Source organism: Salmo salar, chromosome ssa15 (genome assembly GCF_905237065.1).
Source record: "Salmo salar chromosome ssa15, Ssal_v3.1, whole genome shotgun sequence".
Classification (NCBI taxonomy): Eukaryota; Metazoa; Chordata; class Actinopteri; order Salmoniformes; family Salmonidae; genus Salmo; species Salmo salar.
Genome location: NC_059456.1, coordinates 33,699,259 through 33,717,725, shown reverse-complemented (window position 1 = coordinate 33,717,725; position 18,467 = coordinate 33,699,259). Strand labels below are relative to the sequence as shown.

Below are 18,467 nucleotides of genomic sequence, written 5' to 3'. Positions count from 1 at the left end.
CTGCTTATTGTTGTTGTTTATAGTGGAAATACACAGCAAATGTTCTGGTGCTTTCGTAAGGACACCAAACTCCTAAGTTGTGCATGTGTAGGATGCTTCATGATGCTTAGTAGGCCTCAGTGCTACAATCACATGATCTCACGTCTTTCTCTCCTTCTTGGGATGTCACAGGGACAACAGTATCTGCTGCGGAGAATGCCCTTGTGGCACGCAGGGCCTGTCTGAGCTTCCTGCATACCAAGCTGGGTGGGGTCACCAAGCTGGACCAGGAGATGCTAGACGCACTGAGGGTCTACGACACCAGCCTGCTCAGGGAGCCCCAGTGGGGGGACGACTTTTTTGGCATCGACCCCTTCTACATCTCCTCAGGTGGGGACACTTTTATCCTAGATTAGAGCATGAAGCATCCCAAATGGTCATTGGACCCTGGTCAAAGAGATAGCACTATATAAGGAATAGGGTGCCATTAAGAACCCAACCCTTAACTAGAGCATGTGGTTTATTATGGATCTGTTTTTGTAAAAATGGAACTGAATGTTTCCTGTGTTGTGCTAGGCCTGGAGAGTGAGAGCAGGAGCCTGACTGACTATGCCCTAGCAGCAGGCACCACAGCAGTTAACGCCCAGAGGCTCCTGAGGGCCCTGAAGCTGCAGAGACCCGTGCTGCTGGAGGGCTCCCCTGGCGTGGGCAAGACCAGCCTGGTGGCCGCCCTGGCAAAGGCTTCTGGGAACCACCTCGTCAGGATCAACCTCTCGGAGCAAACTGTAAAAAAACTGTTCACAAACTTTCACTGGGGCTCTTTACTATGATAATGCAAATTTTGAATGTTATTGTCTGGATAATTATTTATTTACATGTGTACACCTCAGGAGGTTGGTGGCATCTTAATTGGAGAGGACGGGCTTGTGGTAATGGCTGGAACAGAATAGGTGGAATGGTATCAAATACATCAAACACATGGTTTGATGCCACTCTATTCACTCCATTCCGGCCATTATTATGAGCCAGCCTCCACTGGTGAATACTATGTTGTATTGTTACATAATGTCTGAACTTTTTAAACTATACTGAACATGTAGAGTGTTGTTTCATGAGCTGAAGTAAAAGATCCCAGAAAACGTTCCATACAAACAAACCATTTATTTCTCTCAGATTTTGTGCAGTCATTTGTTTACATCCCTGTTAGTTAGCATTTCTCCTTTGCCGAGATAATCCCTCAACCTGACAGGTCTGGCATATCAAGAAGCTGCTTAAATAGCATGATCATTACACAGGTGCACCTTGTGCTGGGGACAATAAAAGGCCACTCTAACGTGCAATTTTGTCACACAACACAATGCCACAGATGTCTTCGGACAATGAACACAGTTGCATTTTATCGATGTCAATTTGAATGCACAGAGATACCGTGACGAGATCCTGAGGCCTATTATTGTGCCATTCATCCGCCGCCATCACCTCGTGTTTCAGCATGAAAATGCACGAAATGTCGCAAGGATCTGTACAATTCCTGGAAGCTGGAAATGTCCCAGTTCTTCTATGGCCGGCATACTCACCAGGCATGTTACCCAATGAGCATGTTTGGGATGCTCTGGATCAATGTGTACAACGGCATGTTCCAGTTCCCGCCAATATTCAGGAACTATACACAGTCATTGAAGACGAGTGGGACACAGGCCACAATCAACAGCCTGATCAACCTTTTATTTAAAGGTGTCTGTGATCAAAGGATGCACATCTGTGTTCCCAGTCATGTGAAATCCATAGATATTAGGGCCTAATGAATTTATTTCAACTGACCGATTTCCTTATATGAACTGTAACTCAGTAAAATCTTTGAAATTGTTGAATGTTGCGTTTTTATATTTTTGTTCAGTATAGATTTTATAGGTACAAGTTATTGTCATATTGTTTTAAATGCATAATATTTTGAAATGAAAAGCACCATAAGGGAGGAATTAAAAACACCAGTGATGGCACTCTAAACCTATGTATGATGTAATTTCCTTTCCTGACAGGATGTGACAGACCTGTTTGGGACCGACCTGCCTGTGGAAGGAGGGAAAGGGGGAGAATTTGCATGGCGCGATGGCCCTCTCCTGGCTGGACTGAAGGCTGGACACTGGATTGTCCTGGATGAGGTATGGAATCATGTTTTTTAAATTTTTTATATTAACTCACCAGTTAATAGACATGTCAACTTGAGAGGGAATTTGCATTGTTTCAGGTTACATCAATTCTTGAGTGGGACTCCAGAAAGAATAAAGCTTTAGGAGAAAGCAAAATAAGTATGACACAATTTTTGGATAATGACGCATCTATTTTTCTCTACTCCTGTGTAGTTGAACCTGGCCTCTCAGTCCGTGCTGGAGGGGTTAAACGCCTGCTTTGATCACCGTGCTGAGATCTACATCCCAGAGCTGGGCATGAGCTTCCAGGTACAACACGAGAAGACAAAGATCTTCGGCTGCCAGAACCCCTTCACTCAAGGAGGGGGGCGCAAGGGCCTGCCCAAATCCTTCCTCAACAGATTCACTCAGGTAAGATATAAAGAGCTAGCCAAGTATTTTAGATATATTATGTATTGAAATGTTGAATAAATAGTATGGTTGTATATATATTTGTCTTTTTGTGAAATTGTATTGGAATTTCAACTGTTTTCTCAGGTGTTTGTGGATCAGCTGACCAGTGAGGACATGGAATTTATAGGAGACTCCATCTTCCCGAATATTGACAATCAGATCATCTCTAAAATGGTGCAGTTCAACAACCGGGTAGGTAGAGGAGTCCTTTTACAGTGGCTCCCATTTTATCTCTTTCAAAACAACTGGTTGTAAAAAGACTTGATAGGCTTTTTTGCTCTGTGACCATTGACTTTTGGGAAGATGACGTGTCCAAATTTGACCCCACTGTTCCAGCCAAGGACAATGGCCACCAGCCTGTATAGCAGCAGCTGATGTTCCTTACATTTATAGGCATTAGTGCATGGCACAGTGACCAAAAACATATTTAGTCAACTAAGTCATTTTTTGCTGTCTTGAACACCATTTTGCCTAGCCACTGACTTTGCTTACCGCTGTTCCCCTAAAAAGACAGTAAAAAGAACAATTCCGTTTCGATGGACAATAAAGTTGTATTCTATTTGATTTTTGTCAGCTGGTCCTTGATGTATCTGTGGAGAGGAAGTGGGGTCAAAAAGGAGGCCCCTGGGAGTTCAACCTGCGCGACATGTTCCGCTGGTGTCAGCTGATGCAGACCGACCAATCACCAGGGTTCTTCAACCCGGGTCAGCACGTGGGGTTGGTGTACGCTGACAGGATGAGGACCGAGGCAGACAAGGCACAGGTATGTAGACTACAACTCCTGTACATATGCACTATCTTTACTCAGTGGGTTTGTGTTCAAACTCCTGTTTATCTCATCACATGTTTTGTCTTCAGGTGCTATCTGTGTTCAGGAAGGTGTTTGGAGAGGACTTTGAGCCTTACACCGGATCAAGACAATTCCACATCACTCCACTCAATCTGCAGGTCAGTCATGTTGCAAACTCCATTCAGTTTTGGGTTGAAAGATATTATCAAGTAATGTTTTGAATGAATCATATGTGCTGGCTGTACATGGTGTCATATCGTTTCATTCAGAGCTAGCTATACACATAGTGAATTAACCCTTCTCTTCGTCCTCCTCTCTCCCTGTCATCCAGGTGGGCTTCTCTGTCCTCCAGCGTAGCGGTGGATCACCTGTGGCCCTAGACCCCCCTCTGTCTATCACCCACCAGGCACTGCGGCCCCTGGAGTCCCTGATGAAGTGTGTGGAGATGGGCTGGATGGCGGTGCTAGTGGGCCCCACGGCCAGCGGGAAGACCAGCCTGGTGCGCCTCCTGGCCCTGCTCACCGGACACCGCCTCCGGGTCATGGCCATGAACAGTGCCATGGACACCACCGAGCTGCTGGGAGGGTTTGAACAGGTAACCAGTCCAGTCTAGTCACAGAGTCTCAAAGAGAGACCAAGCTGGGAACTAAATATAGTAATCAATGTAAATCCTTTGGGATTATGAACACTCTTGATATCATAATATTGAGTGTTGTATTACAAGCTGGTTGGGTCTGTTTTCCAGGTGGACATCGTGCGGCCATGGCAGCAGGTGCTGGAGAACGTGGACTACATCGTTGCCATGGTAACGCGGCGAGGCCTGATGTCATTGGACGGGGCAGGGGTCCAGGACACAGAGTTCCTGCTGAAGACCTGGAGCCTCTTCTGTCGCTGGCTGAAGGAGGAGGGCCTGGAGAGGACCGGGGGGACGGTGACCTCTGAAGCCCTCAACAAACTAGAAGTCATCATCCTCCTGCTGCAGAAGCTCAACACCAAACTCAAGGTGTTCACAGGTAATGTCAGGAACAGGCAGCATCCTGAGGGTGAAGCTCTCTCTGGAACAGACTGACACTAGAGTCATAGTGATGGTGTATGAGTAGGTGATTTATGGAATGTTTGAAGTTAAGAATTACAAACTTTTTGGTGCTAATGGGTCATTCTATGCTAGGTCATTCTACACAGACGCTGTGAGCAAACTAACCATAACATTTTGCTCACAGCACATGTCATTGCGAGAGGAAAATGTTTCCCTATATCTTCATGTGATTAACCCTGAATGAGCAGTATAAACACCATGTACTGTGTCCCTCACCCTCCCTCCCTCCAGACATGTCCAAGCTGCAGATGGACTTCACCCTGCTGAAGGAGCGTCTGGCCCAGCTGCAGGACGGCTGGAGTAACGGAGGCTTTGAGTGGCTGGACGGCATGCTGGTCCAGGCCCTGCAGGCTGGGGATTGGCTGCTCATGGACAATGTCAACTTCTGCAGGTGAAGAAAGCAGCCAATAGCAGGACCTGCATCTTAAATGATCACAATATAGCTAATTATACCTCTAAATGTGTCACTGAAGGTAGTTGAGGATCTTGGTACAGTGTGAGTAAACAGGTCTTCTCACTTCTGTGAGGCTGGATGGCACCAGAGTGTGTTGCAGATGGTAAATGTAAGGTTAATGGGTGTTGTGTTTCTGTTTGTGTTAAGCCCCTCTGTGTTGGACCGTCTGAATGCCCTGCTGGAGCCCGGTGGGTGTCTGACCATCAACGAGCGTGGGGTCATCGATGGAACCACTCCTTCCATCACCCCACACCCCAACTTCAGGTACAATACAAAGGTTTGCACACACACACATATCAACTCTGTTTGGACAGGCCAGTCTCAACTCATCATCTGGCCTGACTCTAGGTTGTTCCTGACCATGGACCCAGTGCACGGAGAGATCTCCAGAGCCATGAGGAACCGAGGGGTGGAGATCTACATCCCAGGGGAACATGAGGGGGTCTGTTGGGACACTCTGGACCTGAAGACTGTTCTCCACACTGCTGGTGTGACCGGAGACTGTGTGTGTGACCTGCTGATTGAAATACACACTGACATCAAAGCTTCCATTTGGGGTGAGCACTGAGGGAAACCTCTCCAAAATATGTAGTTTCAGTTGGACATCAGCTATAGTTTGCATGTTTCTTCAGATAAAACAAAGGTATCCATAGAATGACTCCTCCAGTATGAATCTCTTATCTCTTCCTTTTTCTCTGTCTATCCAGATTCCCCTGCATCATGTGTCTCCTCCCTGCTCCACGCTGCAGCCCTGCTGTCCTGCCAGCTGCAGAGAGGGGTGGACCTGCCCAGTGCCCTGCAACATGCCTGTGGGGAGGCCTACTCCCTCTGCCAGCGCACCACCGCCATCCAACGGGTACCAACCAACACCACCTTGTCTATTATAGAACATCCTCTACTCCCACTGCTATAACCTCAACTAGCCTGTCTCTGTGATGTAATATACACTGACAACCAGCCTAATACAGTGATATCTCAGTCCAAGACCCTAGTTATGTTCATATTATATTAGGTTCCTAGTAGATTAATTGAAGTCAGTAATAAAGAATGGAGTTTTACATGTGGTTCCAGCAAGCCCAGGAGGTGATTGAGCGCCACCTGTCCATCCTGGACACAGAGGACTGGGGCAGCGGGCTGCTGTGTGCAGGGGTGTGGCCCGACGGCTTTCCCTCAGCCCTGCTCTCCACCGAAGACTCCTGCTTCTCCTCGGTCCTCCGCGACGGACAGGTCCTCTCCTTCTGCCTCAACACACTCAGCATGCAGGGCAAGAGGTGAGACTCATAGATTACAGGTCGGACATAGGCGTTTCTCCTGATCATGTGACCAGACCTGGAAAAACGGGTTATAACTAGGCCCCAGAGTTGTACCCGGTCTTATTGTAGCTGTAATGCTAACGTTTAGCTTGACCTGTGTGTGTGACCAGGAGCCGTCCTCTGAGCCTGAGTGACCTCCAGAGGGCTCTGCAGAGTGGGGCAGTGCTGCACGAGGGCCTGGTTTTCTCCGGCGGCGTGGTGGACCTGGAGGAGGACGGTGACACCCTGCGCTTGCTGCCTACCGCCGTCAGGCTACTCACCGAGAGGGCCTCGCACTCAGACTGGATGCTCCGCACCGCCTGGCTCTCCAGCCTGGCCAAGAGCTACAAACACGCCCCTGGTATGGAGCTCATTCACTGCCCTTCCATCAGCTTTTTATCTTTTTGGAGCTTTGTTGCTACCTACCAAATCAAATTGTATTTGTCACATGCGCTGAATAAAACAGGTGTAGACCTTACCGTGAAATACTTACTTATAAGCCCTTAATCAACAAGGCAGGTCAAGAAATGGAGTTAAGAAAATATTTACTAAATAAACTAAAGTTAAAAAAAAAATCATAAAAAGTAACACAATAGAATTATATAACAATAACGAGGATATATACAGGGGGTACCGGTGCCGAGTCAACGTACGGGGGTACAAGTTAGTTGAGGTCATTTGTACATGTAGGTAGGGGTAAAATGACTATGCATAGATCATAAACAGCGAGTAGCTGCAGTGTAAAAACAATGGGGGGTTCAATGTAAATATGCCGGGTGGCCATTTGATTAATTGTTCAGCAGTCTTAAGGCTTGGGGGTAGAAGCTGTTAAGGAGCCTTTTGGACCTAGACTTGGCGCTCCGGTATCGCTTGCTGTGCGGTAGCAGAGAGAGCAGTCTATGACTTGGGTGACTGGAGTCTTTGACAATTTTTTGGGCCTTCCTCTGACACTGCCTAGTATATAGGTCCTGGATGGCAGGAAGCTTGGCCCCAGTGATGTACTGGGCTGTACGCACTACCATCTGTAGCGCCTTACGGTTTGATGCCAAGCAGTTGCCACACCAGGCGGTGATGCAACCAGTCAGGATGCTCTCGATGGTGCAGCTGTAGAACTTTTTGAGGATCTGGGGACCCATACCAAATCTTTTCAGTCTCCTGAAAAGGTGTAGTCGTGCCCTCTTCACGACTGTCTTGGTGTGCTTGGACCATGTTAGTTTGTTGGTGTTGTGGACACCAAGGAACTTGAAGCTCTCGACCCGCTCCACTACTCGATGTGAATGGGGGGCCTGTTCCGCCCTCCTTTTTCCTGTGGTCCACGATCAGCTCTTTTGTCTTGCTCACATTTAGGGAGAGGTTGCTGTCCTGGTACCACACTGCCAGATCTCTGACCTCCTCCCTATAGGCTGTCTCATCATTGTCGGTAATCAGGCCTACCACTGTTGTGTCATCAGCAAACTTAATGATGGTGTTGGCGTCGTGCTTGGCCACACAGTCATGGGTGAACGGGGAGTACAGGAGGAGACTAAGCGCGCGTCGCTGAAGGGCCCCGGTGTTGAGGATCTACCCTTACCACCTGGGGGCGGCCCGTCAGGAAGTCCAGGATCCAGTTGCAGAGAGAAGTGTTTAGTCCCAGGGTCCTTAGCTTAGTGATGAGCTTTGTGGGCACTATGGTGTTGAACGCTGAACTGTAGTCAATGAACAGCTTTCTCACATAGGTGTTCCTTTTGTCCAGGTGGGAAAGGGCAGTGTGGAGTTCAATTGAGTGTGTCATCAGTGGATCTGTTGAGGCGGTATGAGAATTGGAGGGGGTTTAGGGTTTCCGGGATGATGGTGATGTGAGCCATAACCAGCCTTTCAAAGTACTTTGTGGCTACCGACATGAGTGCTATGGGCGGTAGTCATTTTGGCAGGTTACCTTCACATTCTTGGGCACAGGGAGTATGGTGGTCTGTTTGAAACATGTAGGTATTACAGACTCGGTCAGGGAAAGATTGAAAATGTCAGTGAAGACACTTGCCAGTTGGTCCGCGCATGCTTGGAGTACACATCATGGTAATCTGTCTGGCCCCACGGCCTTGTGAACATTGACCTGTTTAAAGGTCTTGCTCACATCGGCTATGGAGAGTGAGATCACACAGTCGTCTGGAACAGCTGGTGCTCTCATGCATGCTTCAGTGTTGCTTGCTTCGACGCGAGCATAAAAGGCATTTAGCTTGTCTGGTAGGCTCGCGTCACTGGGCAGCTCGCGGCTGGGTTTCCCTCTGTAGTCCATAATAGTATGCAAACCCTGCCACATCCGACGAGTGTCAGAGCCGATGTAGTAGGATTCAATCTTAGTCCTGTATTGACGCTTTGCCTGTTTGATGGTTCGTCTAAGGGCATGGATTTCTTGTAAGCGTCTGAATTAGTGTCCCGCTCCTTGAAAGCGGCAGTTCTAGCCTTTAGCTCGCTGCGGATGTTGCCTGTAATCCATGGCTTCTAGTTTGGATATGTACGTACGGTCACTGTGGCGACAACGTCGTCTATACACTTATTGATGAAGCTGGTGAATGAGGAGGTATACTCCTCAATGCAATTGGATGACTCCCGGAACATATTCCAGTCTGTGCTAGCAAAACAGTCCTGTAGCGTAGCATCCGCGTCATCTGACCACTTCCCCTTGGTGGGATAGTCTTGACCGTAGATCATCCAGTTAGTTTTCCAGTGATTGAACGTTGGCCAATAGAAGGGTATTGGCGGTTTACTCACTCGCCTATGAATTCTCACAAGGCACCCCGACCTTCAACCCCTCTATCCCTGTCTTTTCTTCACGTGAATGACGAGGATTTGGGCCTGGTGTCCGGGAAGCAGTATATCCTTCGCGTCGGAGGTGTGTAATCACTGTTCTGATGTCTAGAAGCTCTTTTCGGTCATAAGAGACAGTAGCAGCAACTTTATGTACAAAATAAGTTACAAACAATGTGAAAAAACGAACAAAATAGTACAGTTGGTTATGAGCCCGTAAAACGGCAGCCAACCCCTCCGGCACCATTATTCAACCAGGGCCATGTATATGGTGTATGTTACTGTTTATGTCAAGGGACTGCTCTGTGGTCAGTGGAGCTTTGTTGCTATCTGTATTTGGTGCGTGTTACTCTTAAGGACTGCTCTGAGATCCGCTTGTTGTTACAGAGGTGGCACTGGTGCAGCTGGAGGCAGGGAACAGGGCTCTGAAGGCCATGTTCAGCAGCAAGCTGACTGTGAAGGGAAAGTGCCTCACTGAGCTGCTGCAACCACACAGCACAGGTAGGCTAAACTAACCGCTGTAACTAAACTATTTTCTAACACCCTCTCCAGGTCTTTTACACAAATATTACATATCATAACTCCCGTCCAAACAATCACTTTTCACAAGTTAAAAAATTGCCATTAATGTTCATGTCGGCATTAGATGATTACAGGATTCTGGTTGACATGCGTTGGAACAAGCAGTACCTGGACATTCTGGCCAACACGTGTAACTTTGAAGACGAGGAGAGGTACATGGAGTTCATGGAGGCTCTCAATGCAGTGGCCAACAGGTATGTGTCTGGCTGTGTCCCTTATGGCGCCCTATTCTCTGTATAGTGCACTTGTTTTGACCAGGGCCTATAGGGAACCATTTGGGGTATATCCTCTGTCTGGTAGTCTGGCTGTTTAGTAACTGGGGTTACATGGTGGCAGTGGTGTTGAGTAACCTGGGTGTGATGTGTGTCCTTACAGGATCATACTGTTGATGGACAGAGAGGAGAGGGCTGCAGTGGGGAGCTGTGCTATCAAGACATCAGCACACAACAGTGCGCTGAGGCTGGCCACTGCTTTCTCCAAAGGTACTGTGCTGCTTCCGTACAGCTCGACTTGGTGACTGTGTGCTTGCTGAAATGTAAAGGTTAATGATAATATTGCTGGTGTTATAATGTTGCATATGTTTTTTTGACCATTAAAGGGACGGTGGACATTGGTCATCTGCCCCACCCAGTGCTGATGCACCTGCGCTCCTTCTTTGACCTGTGGGACACCTTTACACTGCAGGCCGTGCAGACTGGACAGCCCTACATATCTGACCATCTCATGTTCGAGGTTAATACCGTAGTAGTCATTGTAATTCCATTTTAGTTAATGTCTCTCATTCAGTAACCGTCATCAACCTGGGCTGAAATTCTGTTTGTAATAAATAGTATCTATGGTGTCCACAGATCCTGCAGCTGCTGCAGTGGAGAGACCGGTTCTGGCAGGTGTGTAACTCACTGCCTGCCGACTCCCAGGGAGTGTCGGTCCTCTCGCTACACTGGCAGTGGGTGCAGAAACACCTCATCCTCCGGCTTCCACAGCTACTACTGGGAGATGGCACCCATGAGTGAGTAACACCTTCCTTTTTACCCAGGAAGTAGTATTAGAATCCTCCAATAGACCTTCTGGACAGTCGAATCAATGAAATTGACTTTATTGTAAAAGTGGTTTTGGTTCCGTCCCAAATGGCACCCAATTCCCTACATAGAGCCATATGGGCCCTGGTCAAAAGTATTGCACTATATAAGGAAAAGGGTTCCATTTGGGACAGAGACTTTGTGTTTTCTACCCGGAAATGTAATGATAGCAACCCTTTGTTATTGTACTGTTCCAGTGGCCAGCAGGAGCTCCAGACTGTGTCAGCTGCCATCCAGACTGTCCTGTCCACCTCTGTCACTGTGGCTACCGCCTTGAAGGGCATCCAGAAAATACTGGGGAAACCCCTTCCATTCAAGGTAGAGAGAAAGAGACAGAGCGAGCAAACATTTAAACCACCTTACTCAAACACCCACCTTACTCGGAGAGAGAGCGCATTCAACACACTATCTGAAACAAGCACCTATACTGTAAACTCTCCTATCAGTTATTGGCATAACCAAGCCTTGATTTCCAGGCTTCCTCATGTTTAAGACTTGAGAGTATGGTAATACAATACTAATATTAATCCATCTGACTCATCGCTGTCTCCCATAGCTGGAGTCTGTAGCCGAGTGTGCATCCCAGCTGAGGGTCCTGAGCAGGGCCCTGGACGTGGGCGACCTGAGGCTAGACAACACGGCCTCCCTGTGGAGACAGGAGCTGGTTCGCCTGCAGGGAGCCGCTCTGGGCCTGGACACCAAGGAAAGCCTGCTAGAAGCCTGGGGCCTGGTCCTGCTGGCCAACAACCAGCTAGAACCCCAGAACTCAGGTAACCTGGTGCTACATACTAAAGTTGTGTCAGTGTCTGTGTCATCCCTCTCTAACTATTCATTATTCAATTATATCCTGATCCCAGGTGTCCTTGAGAGGCTGGTGTCGTGCGTGCAGCAGCAGCAGGGTCACATGACCTCGTGCGGCCTACTGGAGGTGCGCTCCTCTATGCATGACGAGGGGGAGCAGGGAGACAGCGCCCCTCCCTGTAGGGAGGTGTTACAGCAGCTCAGCCGCAGGGCCCAACTCTGGCCTCTCATGGAGGAGCTGGCCGTACTCAACCAGCTCAGGCTCAGCACCGACCTGCTGCAGCTGGCTCTCACACAGGGGTAAGAGATGGCCACAGTAGGTCAATGGAGGATTATCTTGCTTTATTGAATTAGATTTTGAATCTATCTAGTGCTTCAAATGTATCAAATTCAAAAAGCTTAATTGTCTATCCAATTTACATTAGACAGAAAAGTATCTTTGGCACATTAAAAACATCACACAAAAGCACCAGTAATTACATAGAAACATGTGGTATTGTTAAATGTTTTATGTTGTGTCATGTAGTTGTATGGATAACTAACTACTGTGCACTTTTCTCCACAGTGACAGAGAGTCCGAGGACAGCCTGCGTCGCGAGGTCTCCCAACACCTGCGCTTCTGTCTCCAGTCCACCCCCATGAACGTCAGCCAGCTCCAGCCTCTCTGGTTCCTCCTCAGCAGTGACCGGGTCAGCGGTTCAACCAGTTTACCCTCAGTATAATTGATTGATTGATTGATTTTTATTGTCCTTCAAGAGGACAATCCTGTATCTGTGCCTCAAACATAAAGCAGAAGATCTGGTTTTGTGTCATGTAGGCCAGTGGTTCCCAACCTTTCTTGAACCGTGGCACACCTTGGTGGGCTAAAGAAATTGTGCGGCACACCTAAAATGTCCCTATGTATTTATTTAGTGGCAATGACCTGGATCTCATCGGATCCATACTGCAGATTATATTTTTTCTGTGACAACAGATTAAATGGGGTGTTTTTGAACTATTTTCATAGTATCTTACTCATGATGATTCATTTAAAAGCTTCCCGCAAATCCGCGCTAGAAATATTTAGGTAAAATAGTCCTGAAAGATTTGGCTAAAGACCGTGGGTTTCTGCATTGTAAAGGAGTGACCATGCTCAGTTTGTTTCTATGGCAGAGGATGTGGTACAGCTAAAAGTAATCAGACTTGCCTGTGCTGATGGTTTTCACAGGCCAAGTCAAATTATACACATTAATTTGTTCATGATGCGCACCCCTTAAATGATACAAATGTAACAACAACAGCCTGAGCGCACCCGACTTGAAACGATAGATGTAACCATGTGCCATTCAATGTATTATATGACCGGACCTGGTGCTCGTAAGTCAAAAGTCCATGTGCATTCCACAGGTCACAGGCTTATAAGTGAGTGTTCCAAAAACGAATAGAGATTAGGAGATGTTTCGCGGCACACCTGAGAGTTTCTCAAGGCACCCCAGTGTACTGCAGTGATGTAGTCTGCTTTTTTTCACTAATTGGTCTTTTGACCAATCAGATCAGCTCTGAAAAAGATCTGATGTGATTGGTTATAAGGACAATATCAGAATTGGGCTGCCTGTGTGCACGCAACTGTATTGACTTGACTGTAGTGCCTGCATTTCTCCTACCAGCCTGCGGAGGAGCTGCAGTTTGTGTGGTGTGATCTGCTATCAGAGGCCCTGGCGGCCCTGTGGAGCAGCAGTGTGACCTCTGACCCAGAGCGCTGGCTGAAGTGGGACCCCCTGTGTTCCGAGGGACAGATGACATCATCCAAGACACCTCTGTCACCTGAAAACATGGTAGGTTAGGTAGCTAATGTAACATCTATGTGATGTGAGAGGCTCACAGCTTGCCAACAAGCTCAATGCATGTTGTCTATGGAGATATGCATCAGGATTTTGGATCAATTCACATCACTGAAATGAATTTCCTGCTATTCTGTTTTCAATCAGTTATTTCTTGATTTGAATTTAAGTGTTCCAACTAAGTCATTCTAACTGAGGAGTTCACTCACTCTTCCTGTGTCTCCTCCAGGGTCCTGGCATGCTGAGCAAAGCAGTGTGGTCAAGGTGCATGTTGGGGGTTCTTAGCAGCAGCGAGATGGGGGGTTGGTGGGACCCCACGGGGACGTCCCTCCTCTCCTCATCCCGGGTCACCCTGGGGGAGTGGAGGGAGCGGACCCAACAGCTCCAAGACGTCACCGCCGTGCTGTGGGACAACATGGCTGTCCCTGCACTGGCTGAGTTCAGGTACGCTCACTGGAGATGTTACCTCAAGCTTACGGAGAGGAATCACCATACACAACATACAGAACGCTGGCACTATAATTAGGGAAATAGCCCTTGCCCTACCTACATCAAATGACAGAATGATGCACATAATATATGATTTGGGGGCTTGCACTGTACAGTACCTGACAAAAGTTTGGACACACCTTCTCATCCCAGGGGTTTTTATTTGTTTTGCATATTTTATTTTGACTATAATAGTGAATACATCAAAACGATGAAATCATGCAGTAACCGAAAAAGTGTAAAACATATTTGAGATTCTTCAAAGTAGCCACCCTTTGCCTTGATGACAGCTTTGCACACATTCTCTCAACCAGCTTCACCTGGAATGCTTTTCCAACGGTCTTGAAGAAGTTCCCACATATGCTGAGCACTTGTTGACTGCTTTTCCTTCACTCTGTGGTCCAACTCATCCCAAACCATCTCAATTGGGTTGAGGTCGGGTGATTGTGGAGGCCAGGTCATCTGGTGCAGCACTCCATCACTCTCCTTCTTGGTCAAATAGCCCTTACACAGCCTGGAGGTTGTTGAAAAACAAATGAAAGTCCCACTAAGCGCAAACCAGGTGGGATGGCGTATTGCTGCAGAATGCTGTGGTAGCCATGCTGGTTAAGTGTGCCTTGAATTTTAAATAAATCAGTGACCGTGTCACCAGCAAAGCACCATCACACCTCTTCCTCCATGCTTCACGGTGGGAACCACACGTGGAGATCATCCATTCGCCTACTGTGCTCTGCGTCTCACAAAGACACTGCGGTTGGAACCAAAAATCTCAAATTTGGACTCATCAGACCAAAGGACAGAATTCCACTGGTCTAATGTCCATGGCTCGTGCTTTTTGGCCCAAACAAGTCTCTTCTTCTTATTGGTGTCCTTCATTAATGGTTTCTTTGCAGCAATTTGACCACGAAGGCCTGATTCACGCAGTCTCCTTTGAACAGTTGATGTTGAGATGTGTCTGTTACTTGAACTCTGTGAAGCATTTATTTGGGCTGCATTTTCTGAGGCTGGTAACTCTAATGAACTTATCCTCTGCAGCAGAGGTAACTCTGGGTCTTCCATTCCTGTGGCGGTCCTCATGAGAGCCAGTTTCATCATAGCACTTGATGGGTTTTGCGACTGCACTTGAAGAAACTTGTAAAGTTCTTGAAATGTTCCGGATTGACTGACCTTCATGTCTTAAAGTAATGATGGACTGTCATTTCTCTTTGCTTATTTGAGCTGTTCTTGCCATAATATGGACTTGGTATTTTACCAAATAGGGATATCTTCTGTATACCACTCCTACCTTGTCACAACAGAACTGATTTGCTCAAACACATTAAGAAGGAAAGAAATTCCACAAATTAACTTTTACAAGGCATACCAGTTAATTGAGGCATACCAGTTAATTGAAGGTGACTTGCAGGTGACTACCTCATGAATTCTGGTTGTGAGGGAATGCCAAGAGTGTGTAAAGGGTGGCTTCTTTGAAGAATCTCAAATATAAAATATATTTTGATTTGTTTAACACTTTTTTGGTTACTACATGATTCCATATGCGTTATTTCATAGTTTTGATGTCTTCACTATTATTCTACAATGTACAGAATAGTAAAAATAAAGAAAAACCCTTGAATGAGTAGGTGTGTCCAAACGTTTCACGTGTACTGTATATACGGCAGCTGTTCATATCTATTTGAAATGACTATTTTCACTTTATAGCTTTAGTACTCAGTCTCCCCCTCTCGCGCTCTCTCTCTCGGTCCTCTCAGGGGTACTGACCTGCGGCTGCAGGGCGTGGTGCTGCGCCGGCAGCTACAGTCCATATCAGAGCTGCTGCCTCCAGGGCTGCAGGAGAGCTACACAGAAACCTGTGAGAGCCTGGTGGAAGACCAGGACCCTCTGGTGGCCGCCCAGGATGTCCAGACCACCCTCACAGACTTCCTGCCCGCCAACCAGCTCCCCGAAGGCCTGCTAGATGCCCTACTCACCTGCCTTCAGCAGTTTGTCCAGAACAGGGTCCAGGGCTCCATCCGCGTCCAAGGCTTCAGCCAGCTGGTCCGCTCTGGGGTCTTCTGGGTCAACATGGGCCTGCTGCAGATCAAGACCTGGACCCCACAGACCATCTTCGACCCGGCCGTGAAGAGGGCCTACAAGCTGGACTACGCCCAGGAGGAGGTGGGCCACTGTCAATGCTACTGTCTCTTTTATCTTGTTAACACTGTATGGTACTAGGGGAGATGGGATATATCAACAGTCTCTTCTCTTTTTAACATTGGAGTAGAGTGTCATTCTCTTCCCCTATATGTGAAGTTGAGGGTGCCTCTGCCTCTTTCCCAGCTGGCTTTGCTGCAGGAGGAGTGGAGAGGACGCAGTCTGTCCTCTCAGCTGCTGACTGGAGCTGAGCTGGAGGAGAGCAGCACCACCGATGGCTTCCAGCATCCTCGCATCAGGTGAACAACATACAGAACAACTCACTGTGTCTGACCTAAAACACCATGACATGTGTTATGTATTGGCTACAGATGTTGATCAGATAGTTCTGGTTGACTGTTTTTTTGCCAGATAGGGTCATTCTAAACGTCATTGTCCCTGTGATGTTTCTGCAGGTACCTGTGGATCCGTATGCAGCAGGTGAAGGAGCAGATAGCAGAGCTCTCCAGAAAGCAGGCCTGCAGGCCCAACGAGCCCCAGTATGGCAGGCTGTTCCAGGAGCTGCAGCACTACCTCTGCAGCATAGGCCAGCCAGCCTCCATAGAGGATCTGCTCTCCCACCTGCTCAAGGCCCTCCAGGGGAGCGGCACCAAATCCAGGTCAGGGACTCAGGGCCTGCTGAAGGAGGAGGCTGTGTGGCAGGCCTCGCAGCACCGCTTCGCCCAGAGGCTGGCGGAGGAGTACCCGCTGTACCCTGACGTAGTGGGGCCCCTGAGGACTGCCATCCTCCAGCTGAGACATGGTATGAGACTGGTGGCATCCCAGGTGGCCTCTTCCCTCACCCCGATTCCAGGCCTGCCCAAGCTGGTGTCCTGCCTGCTGGCCTTCCCCTCAGTGTCCCCCAGCATGCCTTCCTACCTAGCCAGGGCAGACTACCTGTGCTCCAGGGGCTGCATGGATGTTCTGAGGGGCCTAGGGAAGCTCTTACCCCAGCAGGACCTGGATCACGTGGTCCCAGAGCCCGGGACGTTACTCCTGAACGCTCTGTTGTACCTGCAGTGCCACGCCCTCTCCACTGGTCAGCTCAGCCAGGACACACTCAAACTCTTCAGACACATCTGTCAGGTGAGTGTCACACGTTTTGATTGGATAACGTGAGATGTCAACTTTTTGATTGGTGTTTGTGGTCTGATCCTATTGATTGACAGGTGGCCCAACCAGTGTTCATGTTTGTCGTGTGATATGTCCAGGCTCTGGTGAACGAGTGGGACGAGCAGGAGAGGCGTGCGAGGGAGAAAGAGCAGCTAGAAGCCAGTCTGTATCGCCACCGCAGCAGACTCCACGGAACAGGTCTGAGTGAGGACGAGCAAGAGGAGAGAGACTTCAGACGCTGCTTCCCCCAGTTCAACAAGGTACAGTCTTTTCAGGGCTAGCCAATGTAATCTCGCTTTGGTTTATCACATTTTACTATCACCAGGTCAACTTTGCAACCATAACTCACCTGCCTCTGTCTTTCTCTCTCCTCTTCTCTTCCTCTCTTTCCCTCTTTCTCTCTGCTCTCTCTACTTAGGACTTTGCTGACATCACCACCCAGCCCAGTCTGGAGGGACCAGCAGACAGAGGAGAGCCAGAGGAGGAGGAAGTGACAGAGGATCCCAACGAGGCTGGCTTCCTGTCTCCAGCCTGTATGAACACTGTGGTACAGGTCCATCAGCGCCTCTGTCTGGGCTACACCCAATCACTGTGGTACCAGGCCAGCGCTCCAGCCAATCACAGCAAAGATCACATTCGAGCTCTGGTCTCCTCCTATCAGACCACAGCCCCGGTGATGTCACGCTTCTACCATCTCATGGGTGGGTAGTACACTTAGTAACGCCACGTTTGTATTCATTTCTATAAAATTACACAACATCTGAAAAAGAGATGTTGGGACTTTTAAGCCCTACCTACAGAATGATATCATGTAACTTAATCCTGCTTTTGTCTTTAGGATATTTCCATAACTCTACTGTTGGCTGTGTTAAGACATGACTTTGTCTAAAACCATCTGTCCCCCTTGTGACCCTCAGACTCAGAGATGGACCAGCAGCTGACAGGCACCCAGCTGTTTCTCAGCACCCTGCTCCAAAACACTGTCCAGGGGACCCCAGGCCCCGAGAGCCTGACCCTCCAACCAGACGGGCCCTATGACTTCTACCAGCAGCCCAACATGAGTGAGGCCCGCCTGTGTCTGCCTGTCCTGGAGCAGCTGGCCCTGGCCGTCGGACAGAGGCTGGAGGAGTGGCCCGAGCACCCCGCCCTAGTCCAGGTGAGAACCATGCAGAGTGGACCATTCCACCAGTGCCAAATCAAATTTCATTTGTCACATGCCCCGAATACAACAATGTCTAGACCTTACCGTGAAATGCTTACTTACAAGCCCTTAACCAACAATGCCGTTTTAAGAAAAATAAGAGTTAAGAAAATATTTACTAAATAAACAAAAGAAAGTAACAGTAAAATTACAATAACAAGGCTATATATACAGGGTGTACCGAGTCATTGTGCAGGGGTACAGGTTAGTCG

At 48.2% G+C, this 18,467-nt stretch overlaps 1 protein-coding gene across 2 annotated transcripts in view; it reads left to right on the top strand.

The window, feature by feature from the left end:
• Nucleotides 1-18,467, top strand: part of LOC106571345 (midasin) — a 79,622-nt gene that overhangs the window by 23,180 nt on the left and 37,975 nt on the right. For both annotated transcript variants that reach the window (XM_045695636.1, XM_014144290.2), the window contains exons 35-66: nucleotides 172-369; nucleotides 556-764; nucleotides 2,019-2,141; nucleotides 2,343-2,540; nucleotides 2,667-2,774; nucleotides 3,157-3,345; nucleotides 3,441-3,530; nucleotides 3,704-3,967; nucleotides 4,118-4,385; nucleotides 4,700-4,859; nucleotides 5,070-5,186; nucleotides 5,271-5,479; nucleotides 5,630-5,778; nucleotides 5,994-6,193; nucleotides 6,346-6,575; nucleotides 9,386-9,499; nucleotides 9,645-9,774; nucleotides 9,956-10,062; nucleotides 10,179-10,312; nucleotides 10,429-10,589; nucleotides 10,857-10,977; nucleotides 11,216-11,429; nucleotides 11,517-11,760; nucleotides 12,026-12,149; nucleotides 13,107-13,274; nucleotides 13,510-13,724; nucleotides 15,521-15,926; nucleotides 16,089-16,201; nucleotides 16,358-17,027; nucleotides 17,153-17,314; nucleotides 17,473-17,755; nucleotides 17,972-18,210. In XM_045695636.1, the coding sequence (XP_045551592.1) occupies nucleotides 172-369; nucleotides 556-764; nucleotides 2,019-2,141; nucleotides 2,343-2,540; nucleotides 2,667-2,774; nucleotides 3,157-3,345; nucleotides 3,441-3,530; nucleotides 3,704-3,967; nucleotides 4,118-4,385; nucleotides 4,700-4,859; nucleotides 5,070-5,186; nucleotides 5,271-5,479; nucleotides 5,630-5,778; nucleotides 5,994-6,193; nucleotides 6,346-6,575; nucleotides 9,386-9,499; nucleotides 9,645-9,774; nucleotides 9,956-10,062; nucleotides 10,179-10,312; nucleotides 10,429-10,589; nucleotides 10,857-10,977; nucleotides 11,216-11,429; nucleotides 11,517-11,760; nucleotides 12,026-12,149; nucleotides 13,107-13,274; nucleotides 13,510-13,724; nucleotides 15,521-15,926; nucleotides 16,089-16,201; nucleotides 16,358-17,027; nucleotides 17,153-17,314; nucleotides 17,473-17,755; nucleotides 17,972-18,210 (6,317 nt within the window). The remainder of the gene's footprint in view (nucleotides 1-171; nucleotides 370-555; nucleotides 765-2,018; nucleotides 2,142-2,342; nucleotides 2,541-2,666; nucleotides 2,775-3,156; nucleotides 3,346-3,440; nucleotides 3,531-3,703; nucleotides 3,968-4,117; nucleotides 4,386-4,699; nucleotides 4,860-5,069; nucleotides 5,187-5,270; nucleotides 5,480-5,629; nucleotides 5,779-5,993; nucleotides 6,194-6,345; nucleotides 6,576-9,385; nucleotides 9,500-9,644; nucleotides 9,775-9,955; nucleotides 10,063-10,178; nucleotides 10,313-10,428; nucleotides 10,590-10,856; nucleotides 10,978-11,215; nucleotides 11,430-11,516; nucleotides 11,761-12,025; nucleotides 12,150-13,106; nucleotides 13,275-13,509; nucleotides 13,725-15,520; nucleotides 15,927-16,088; nucleotides 16,202-16,357; nucleotides 17,028-17,152; nucleotides 17,315-17,472; nucleotides 17,756-17,971; nucleotides 18,211-18,467) is intronic.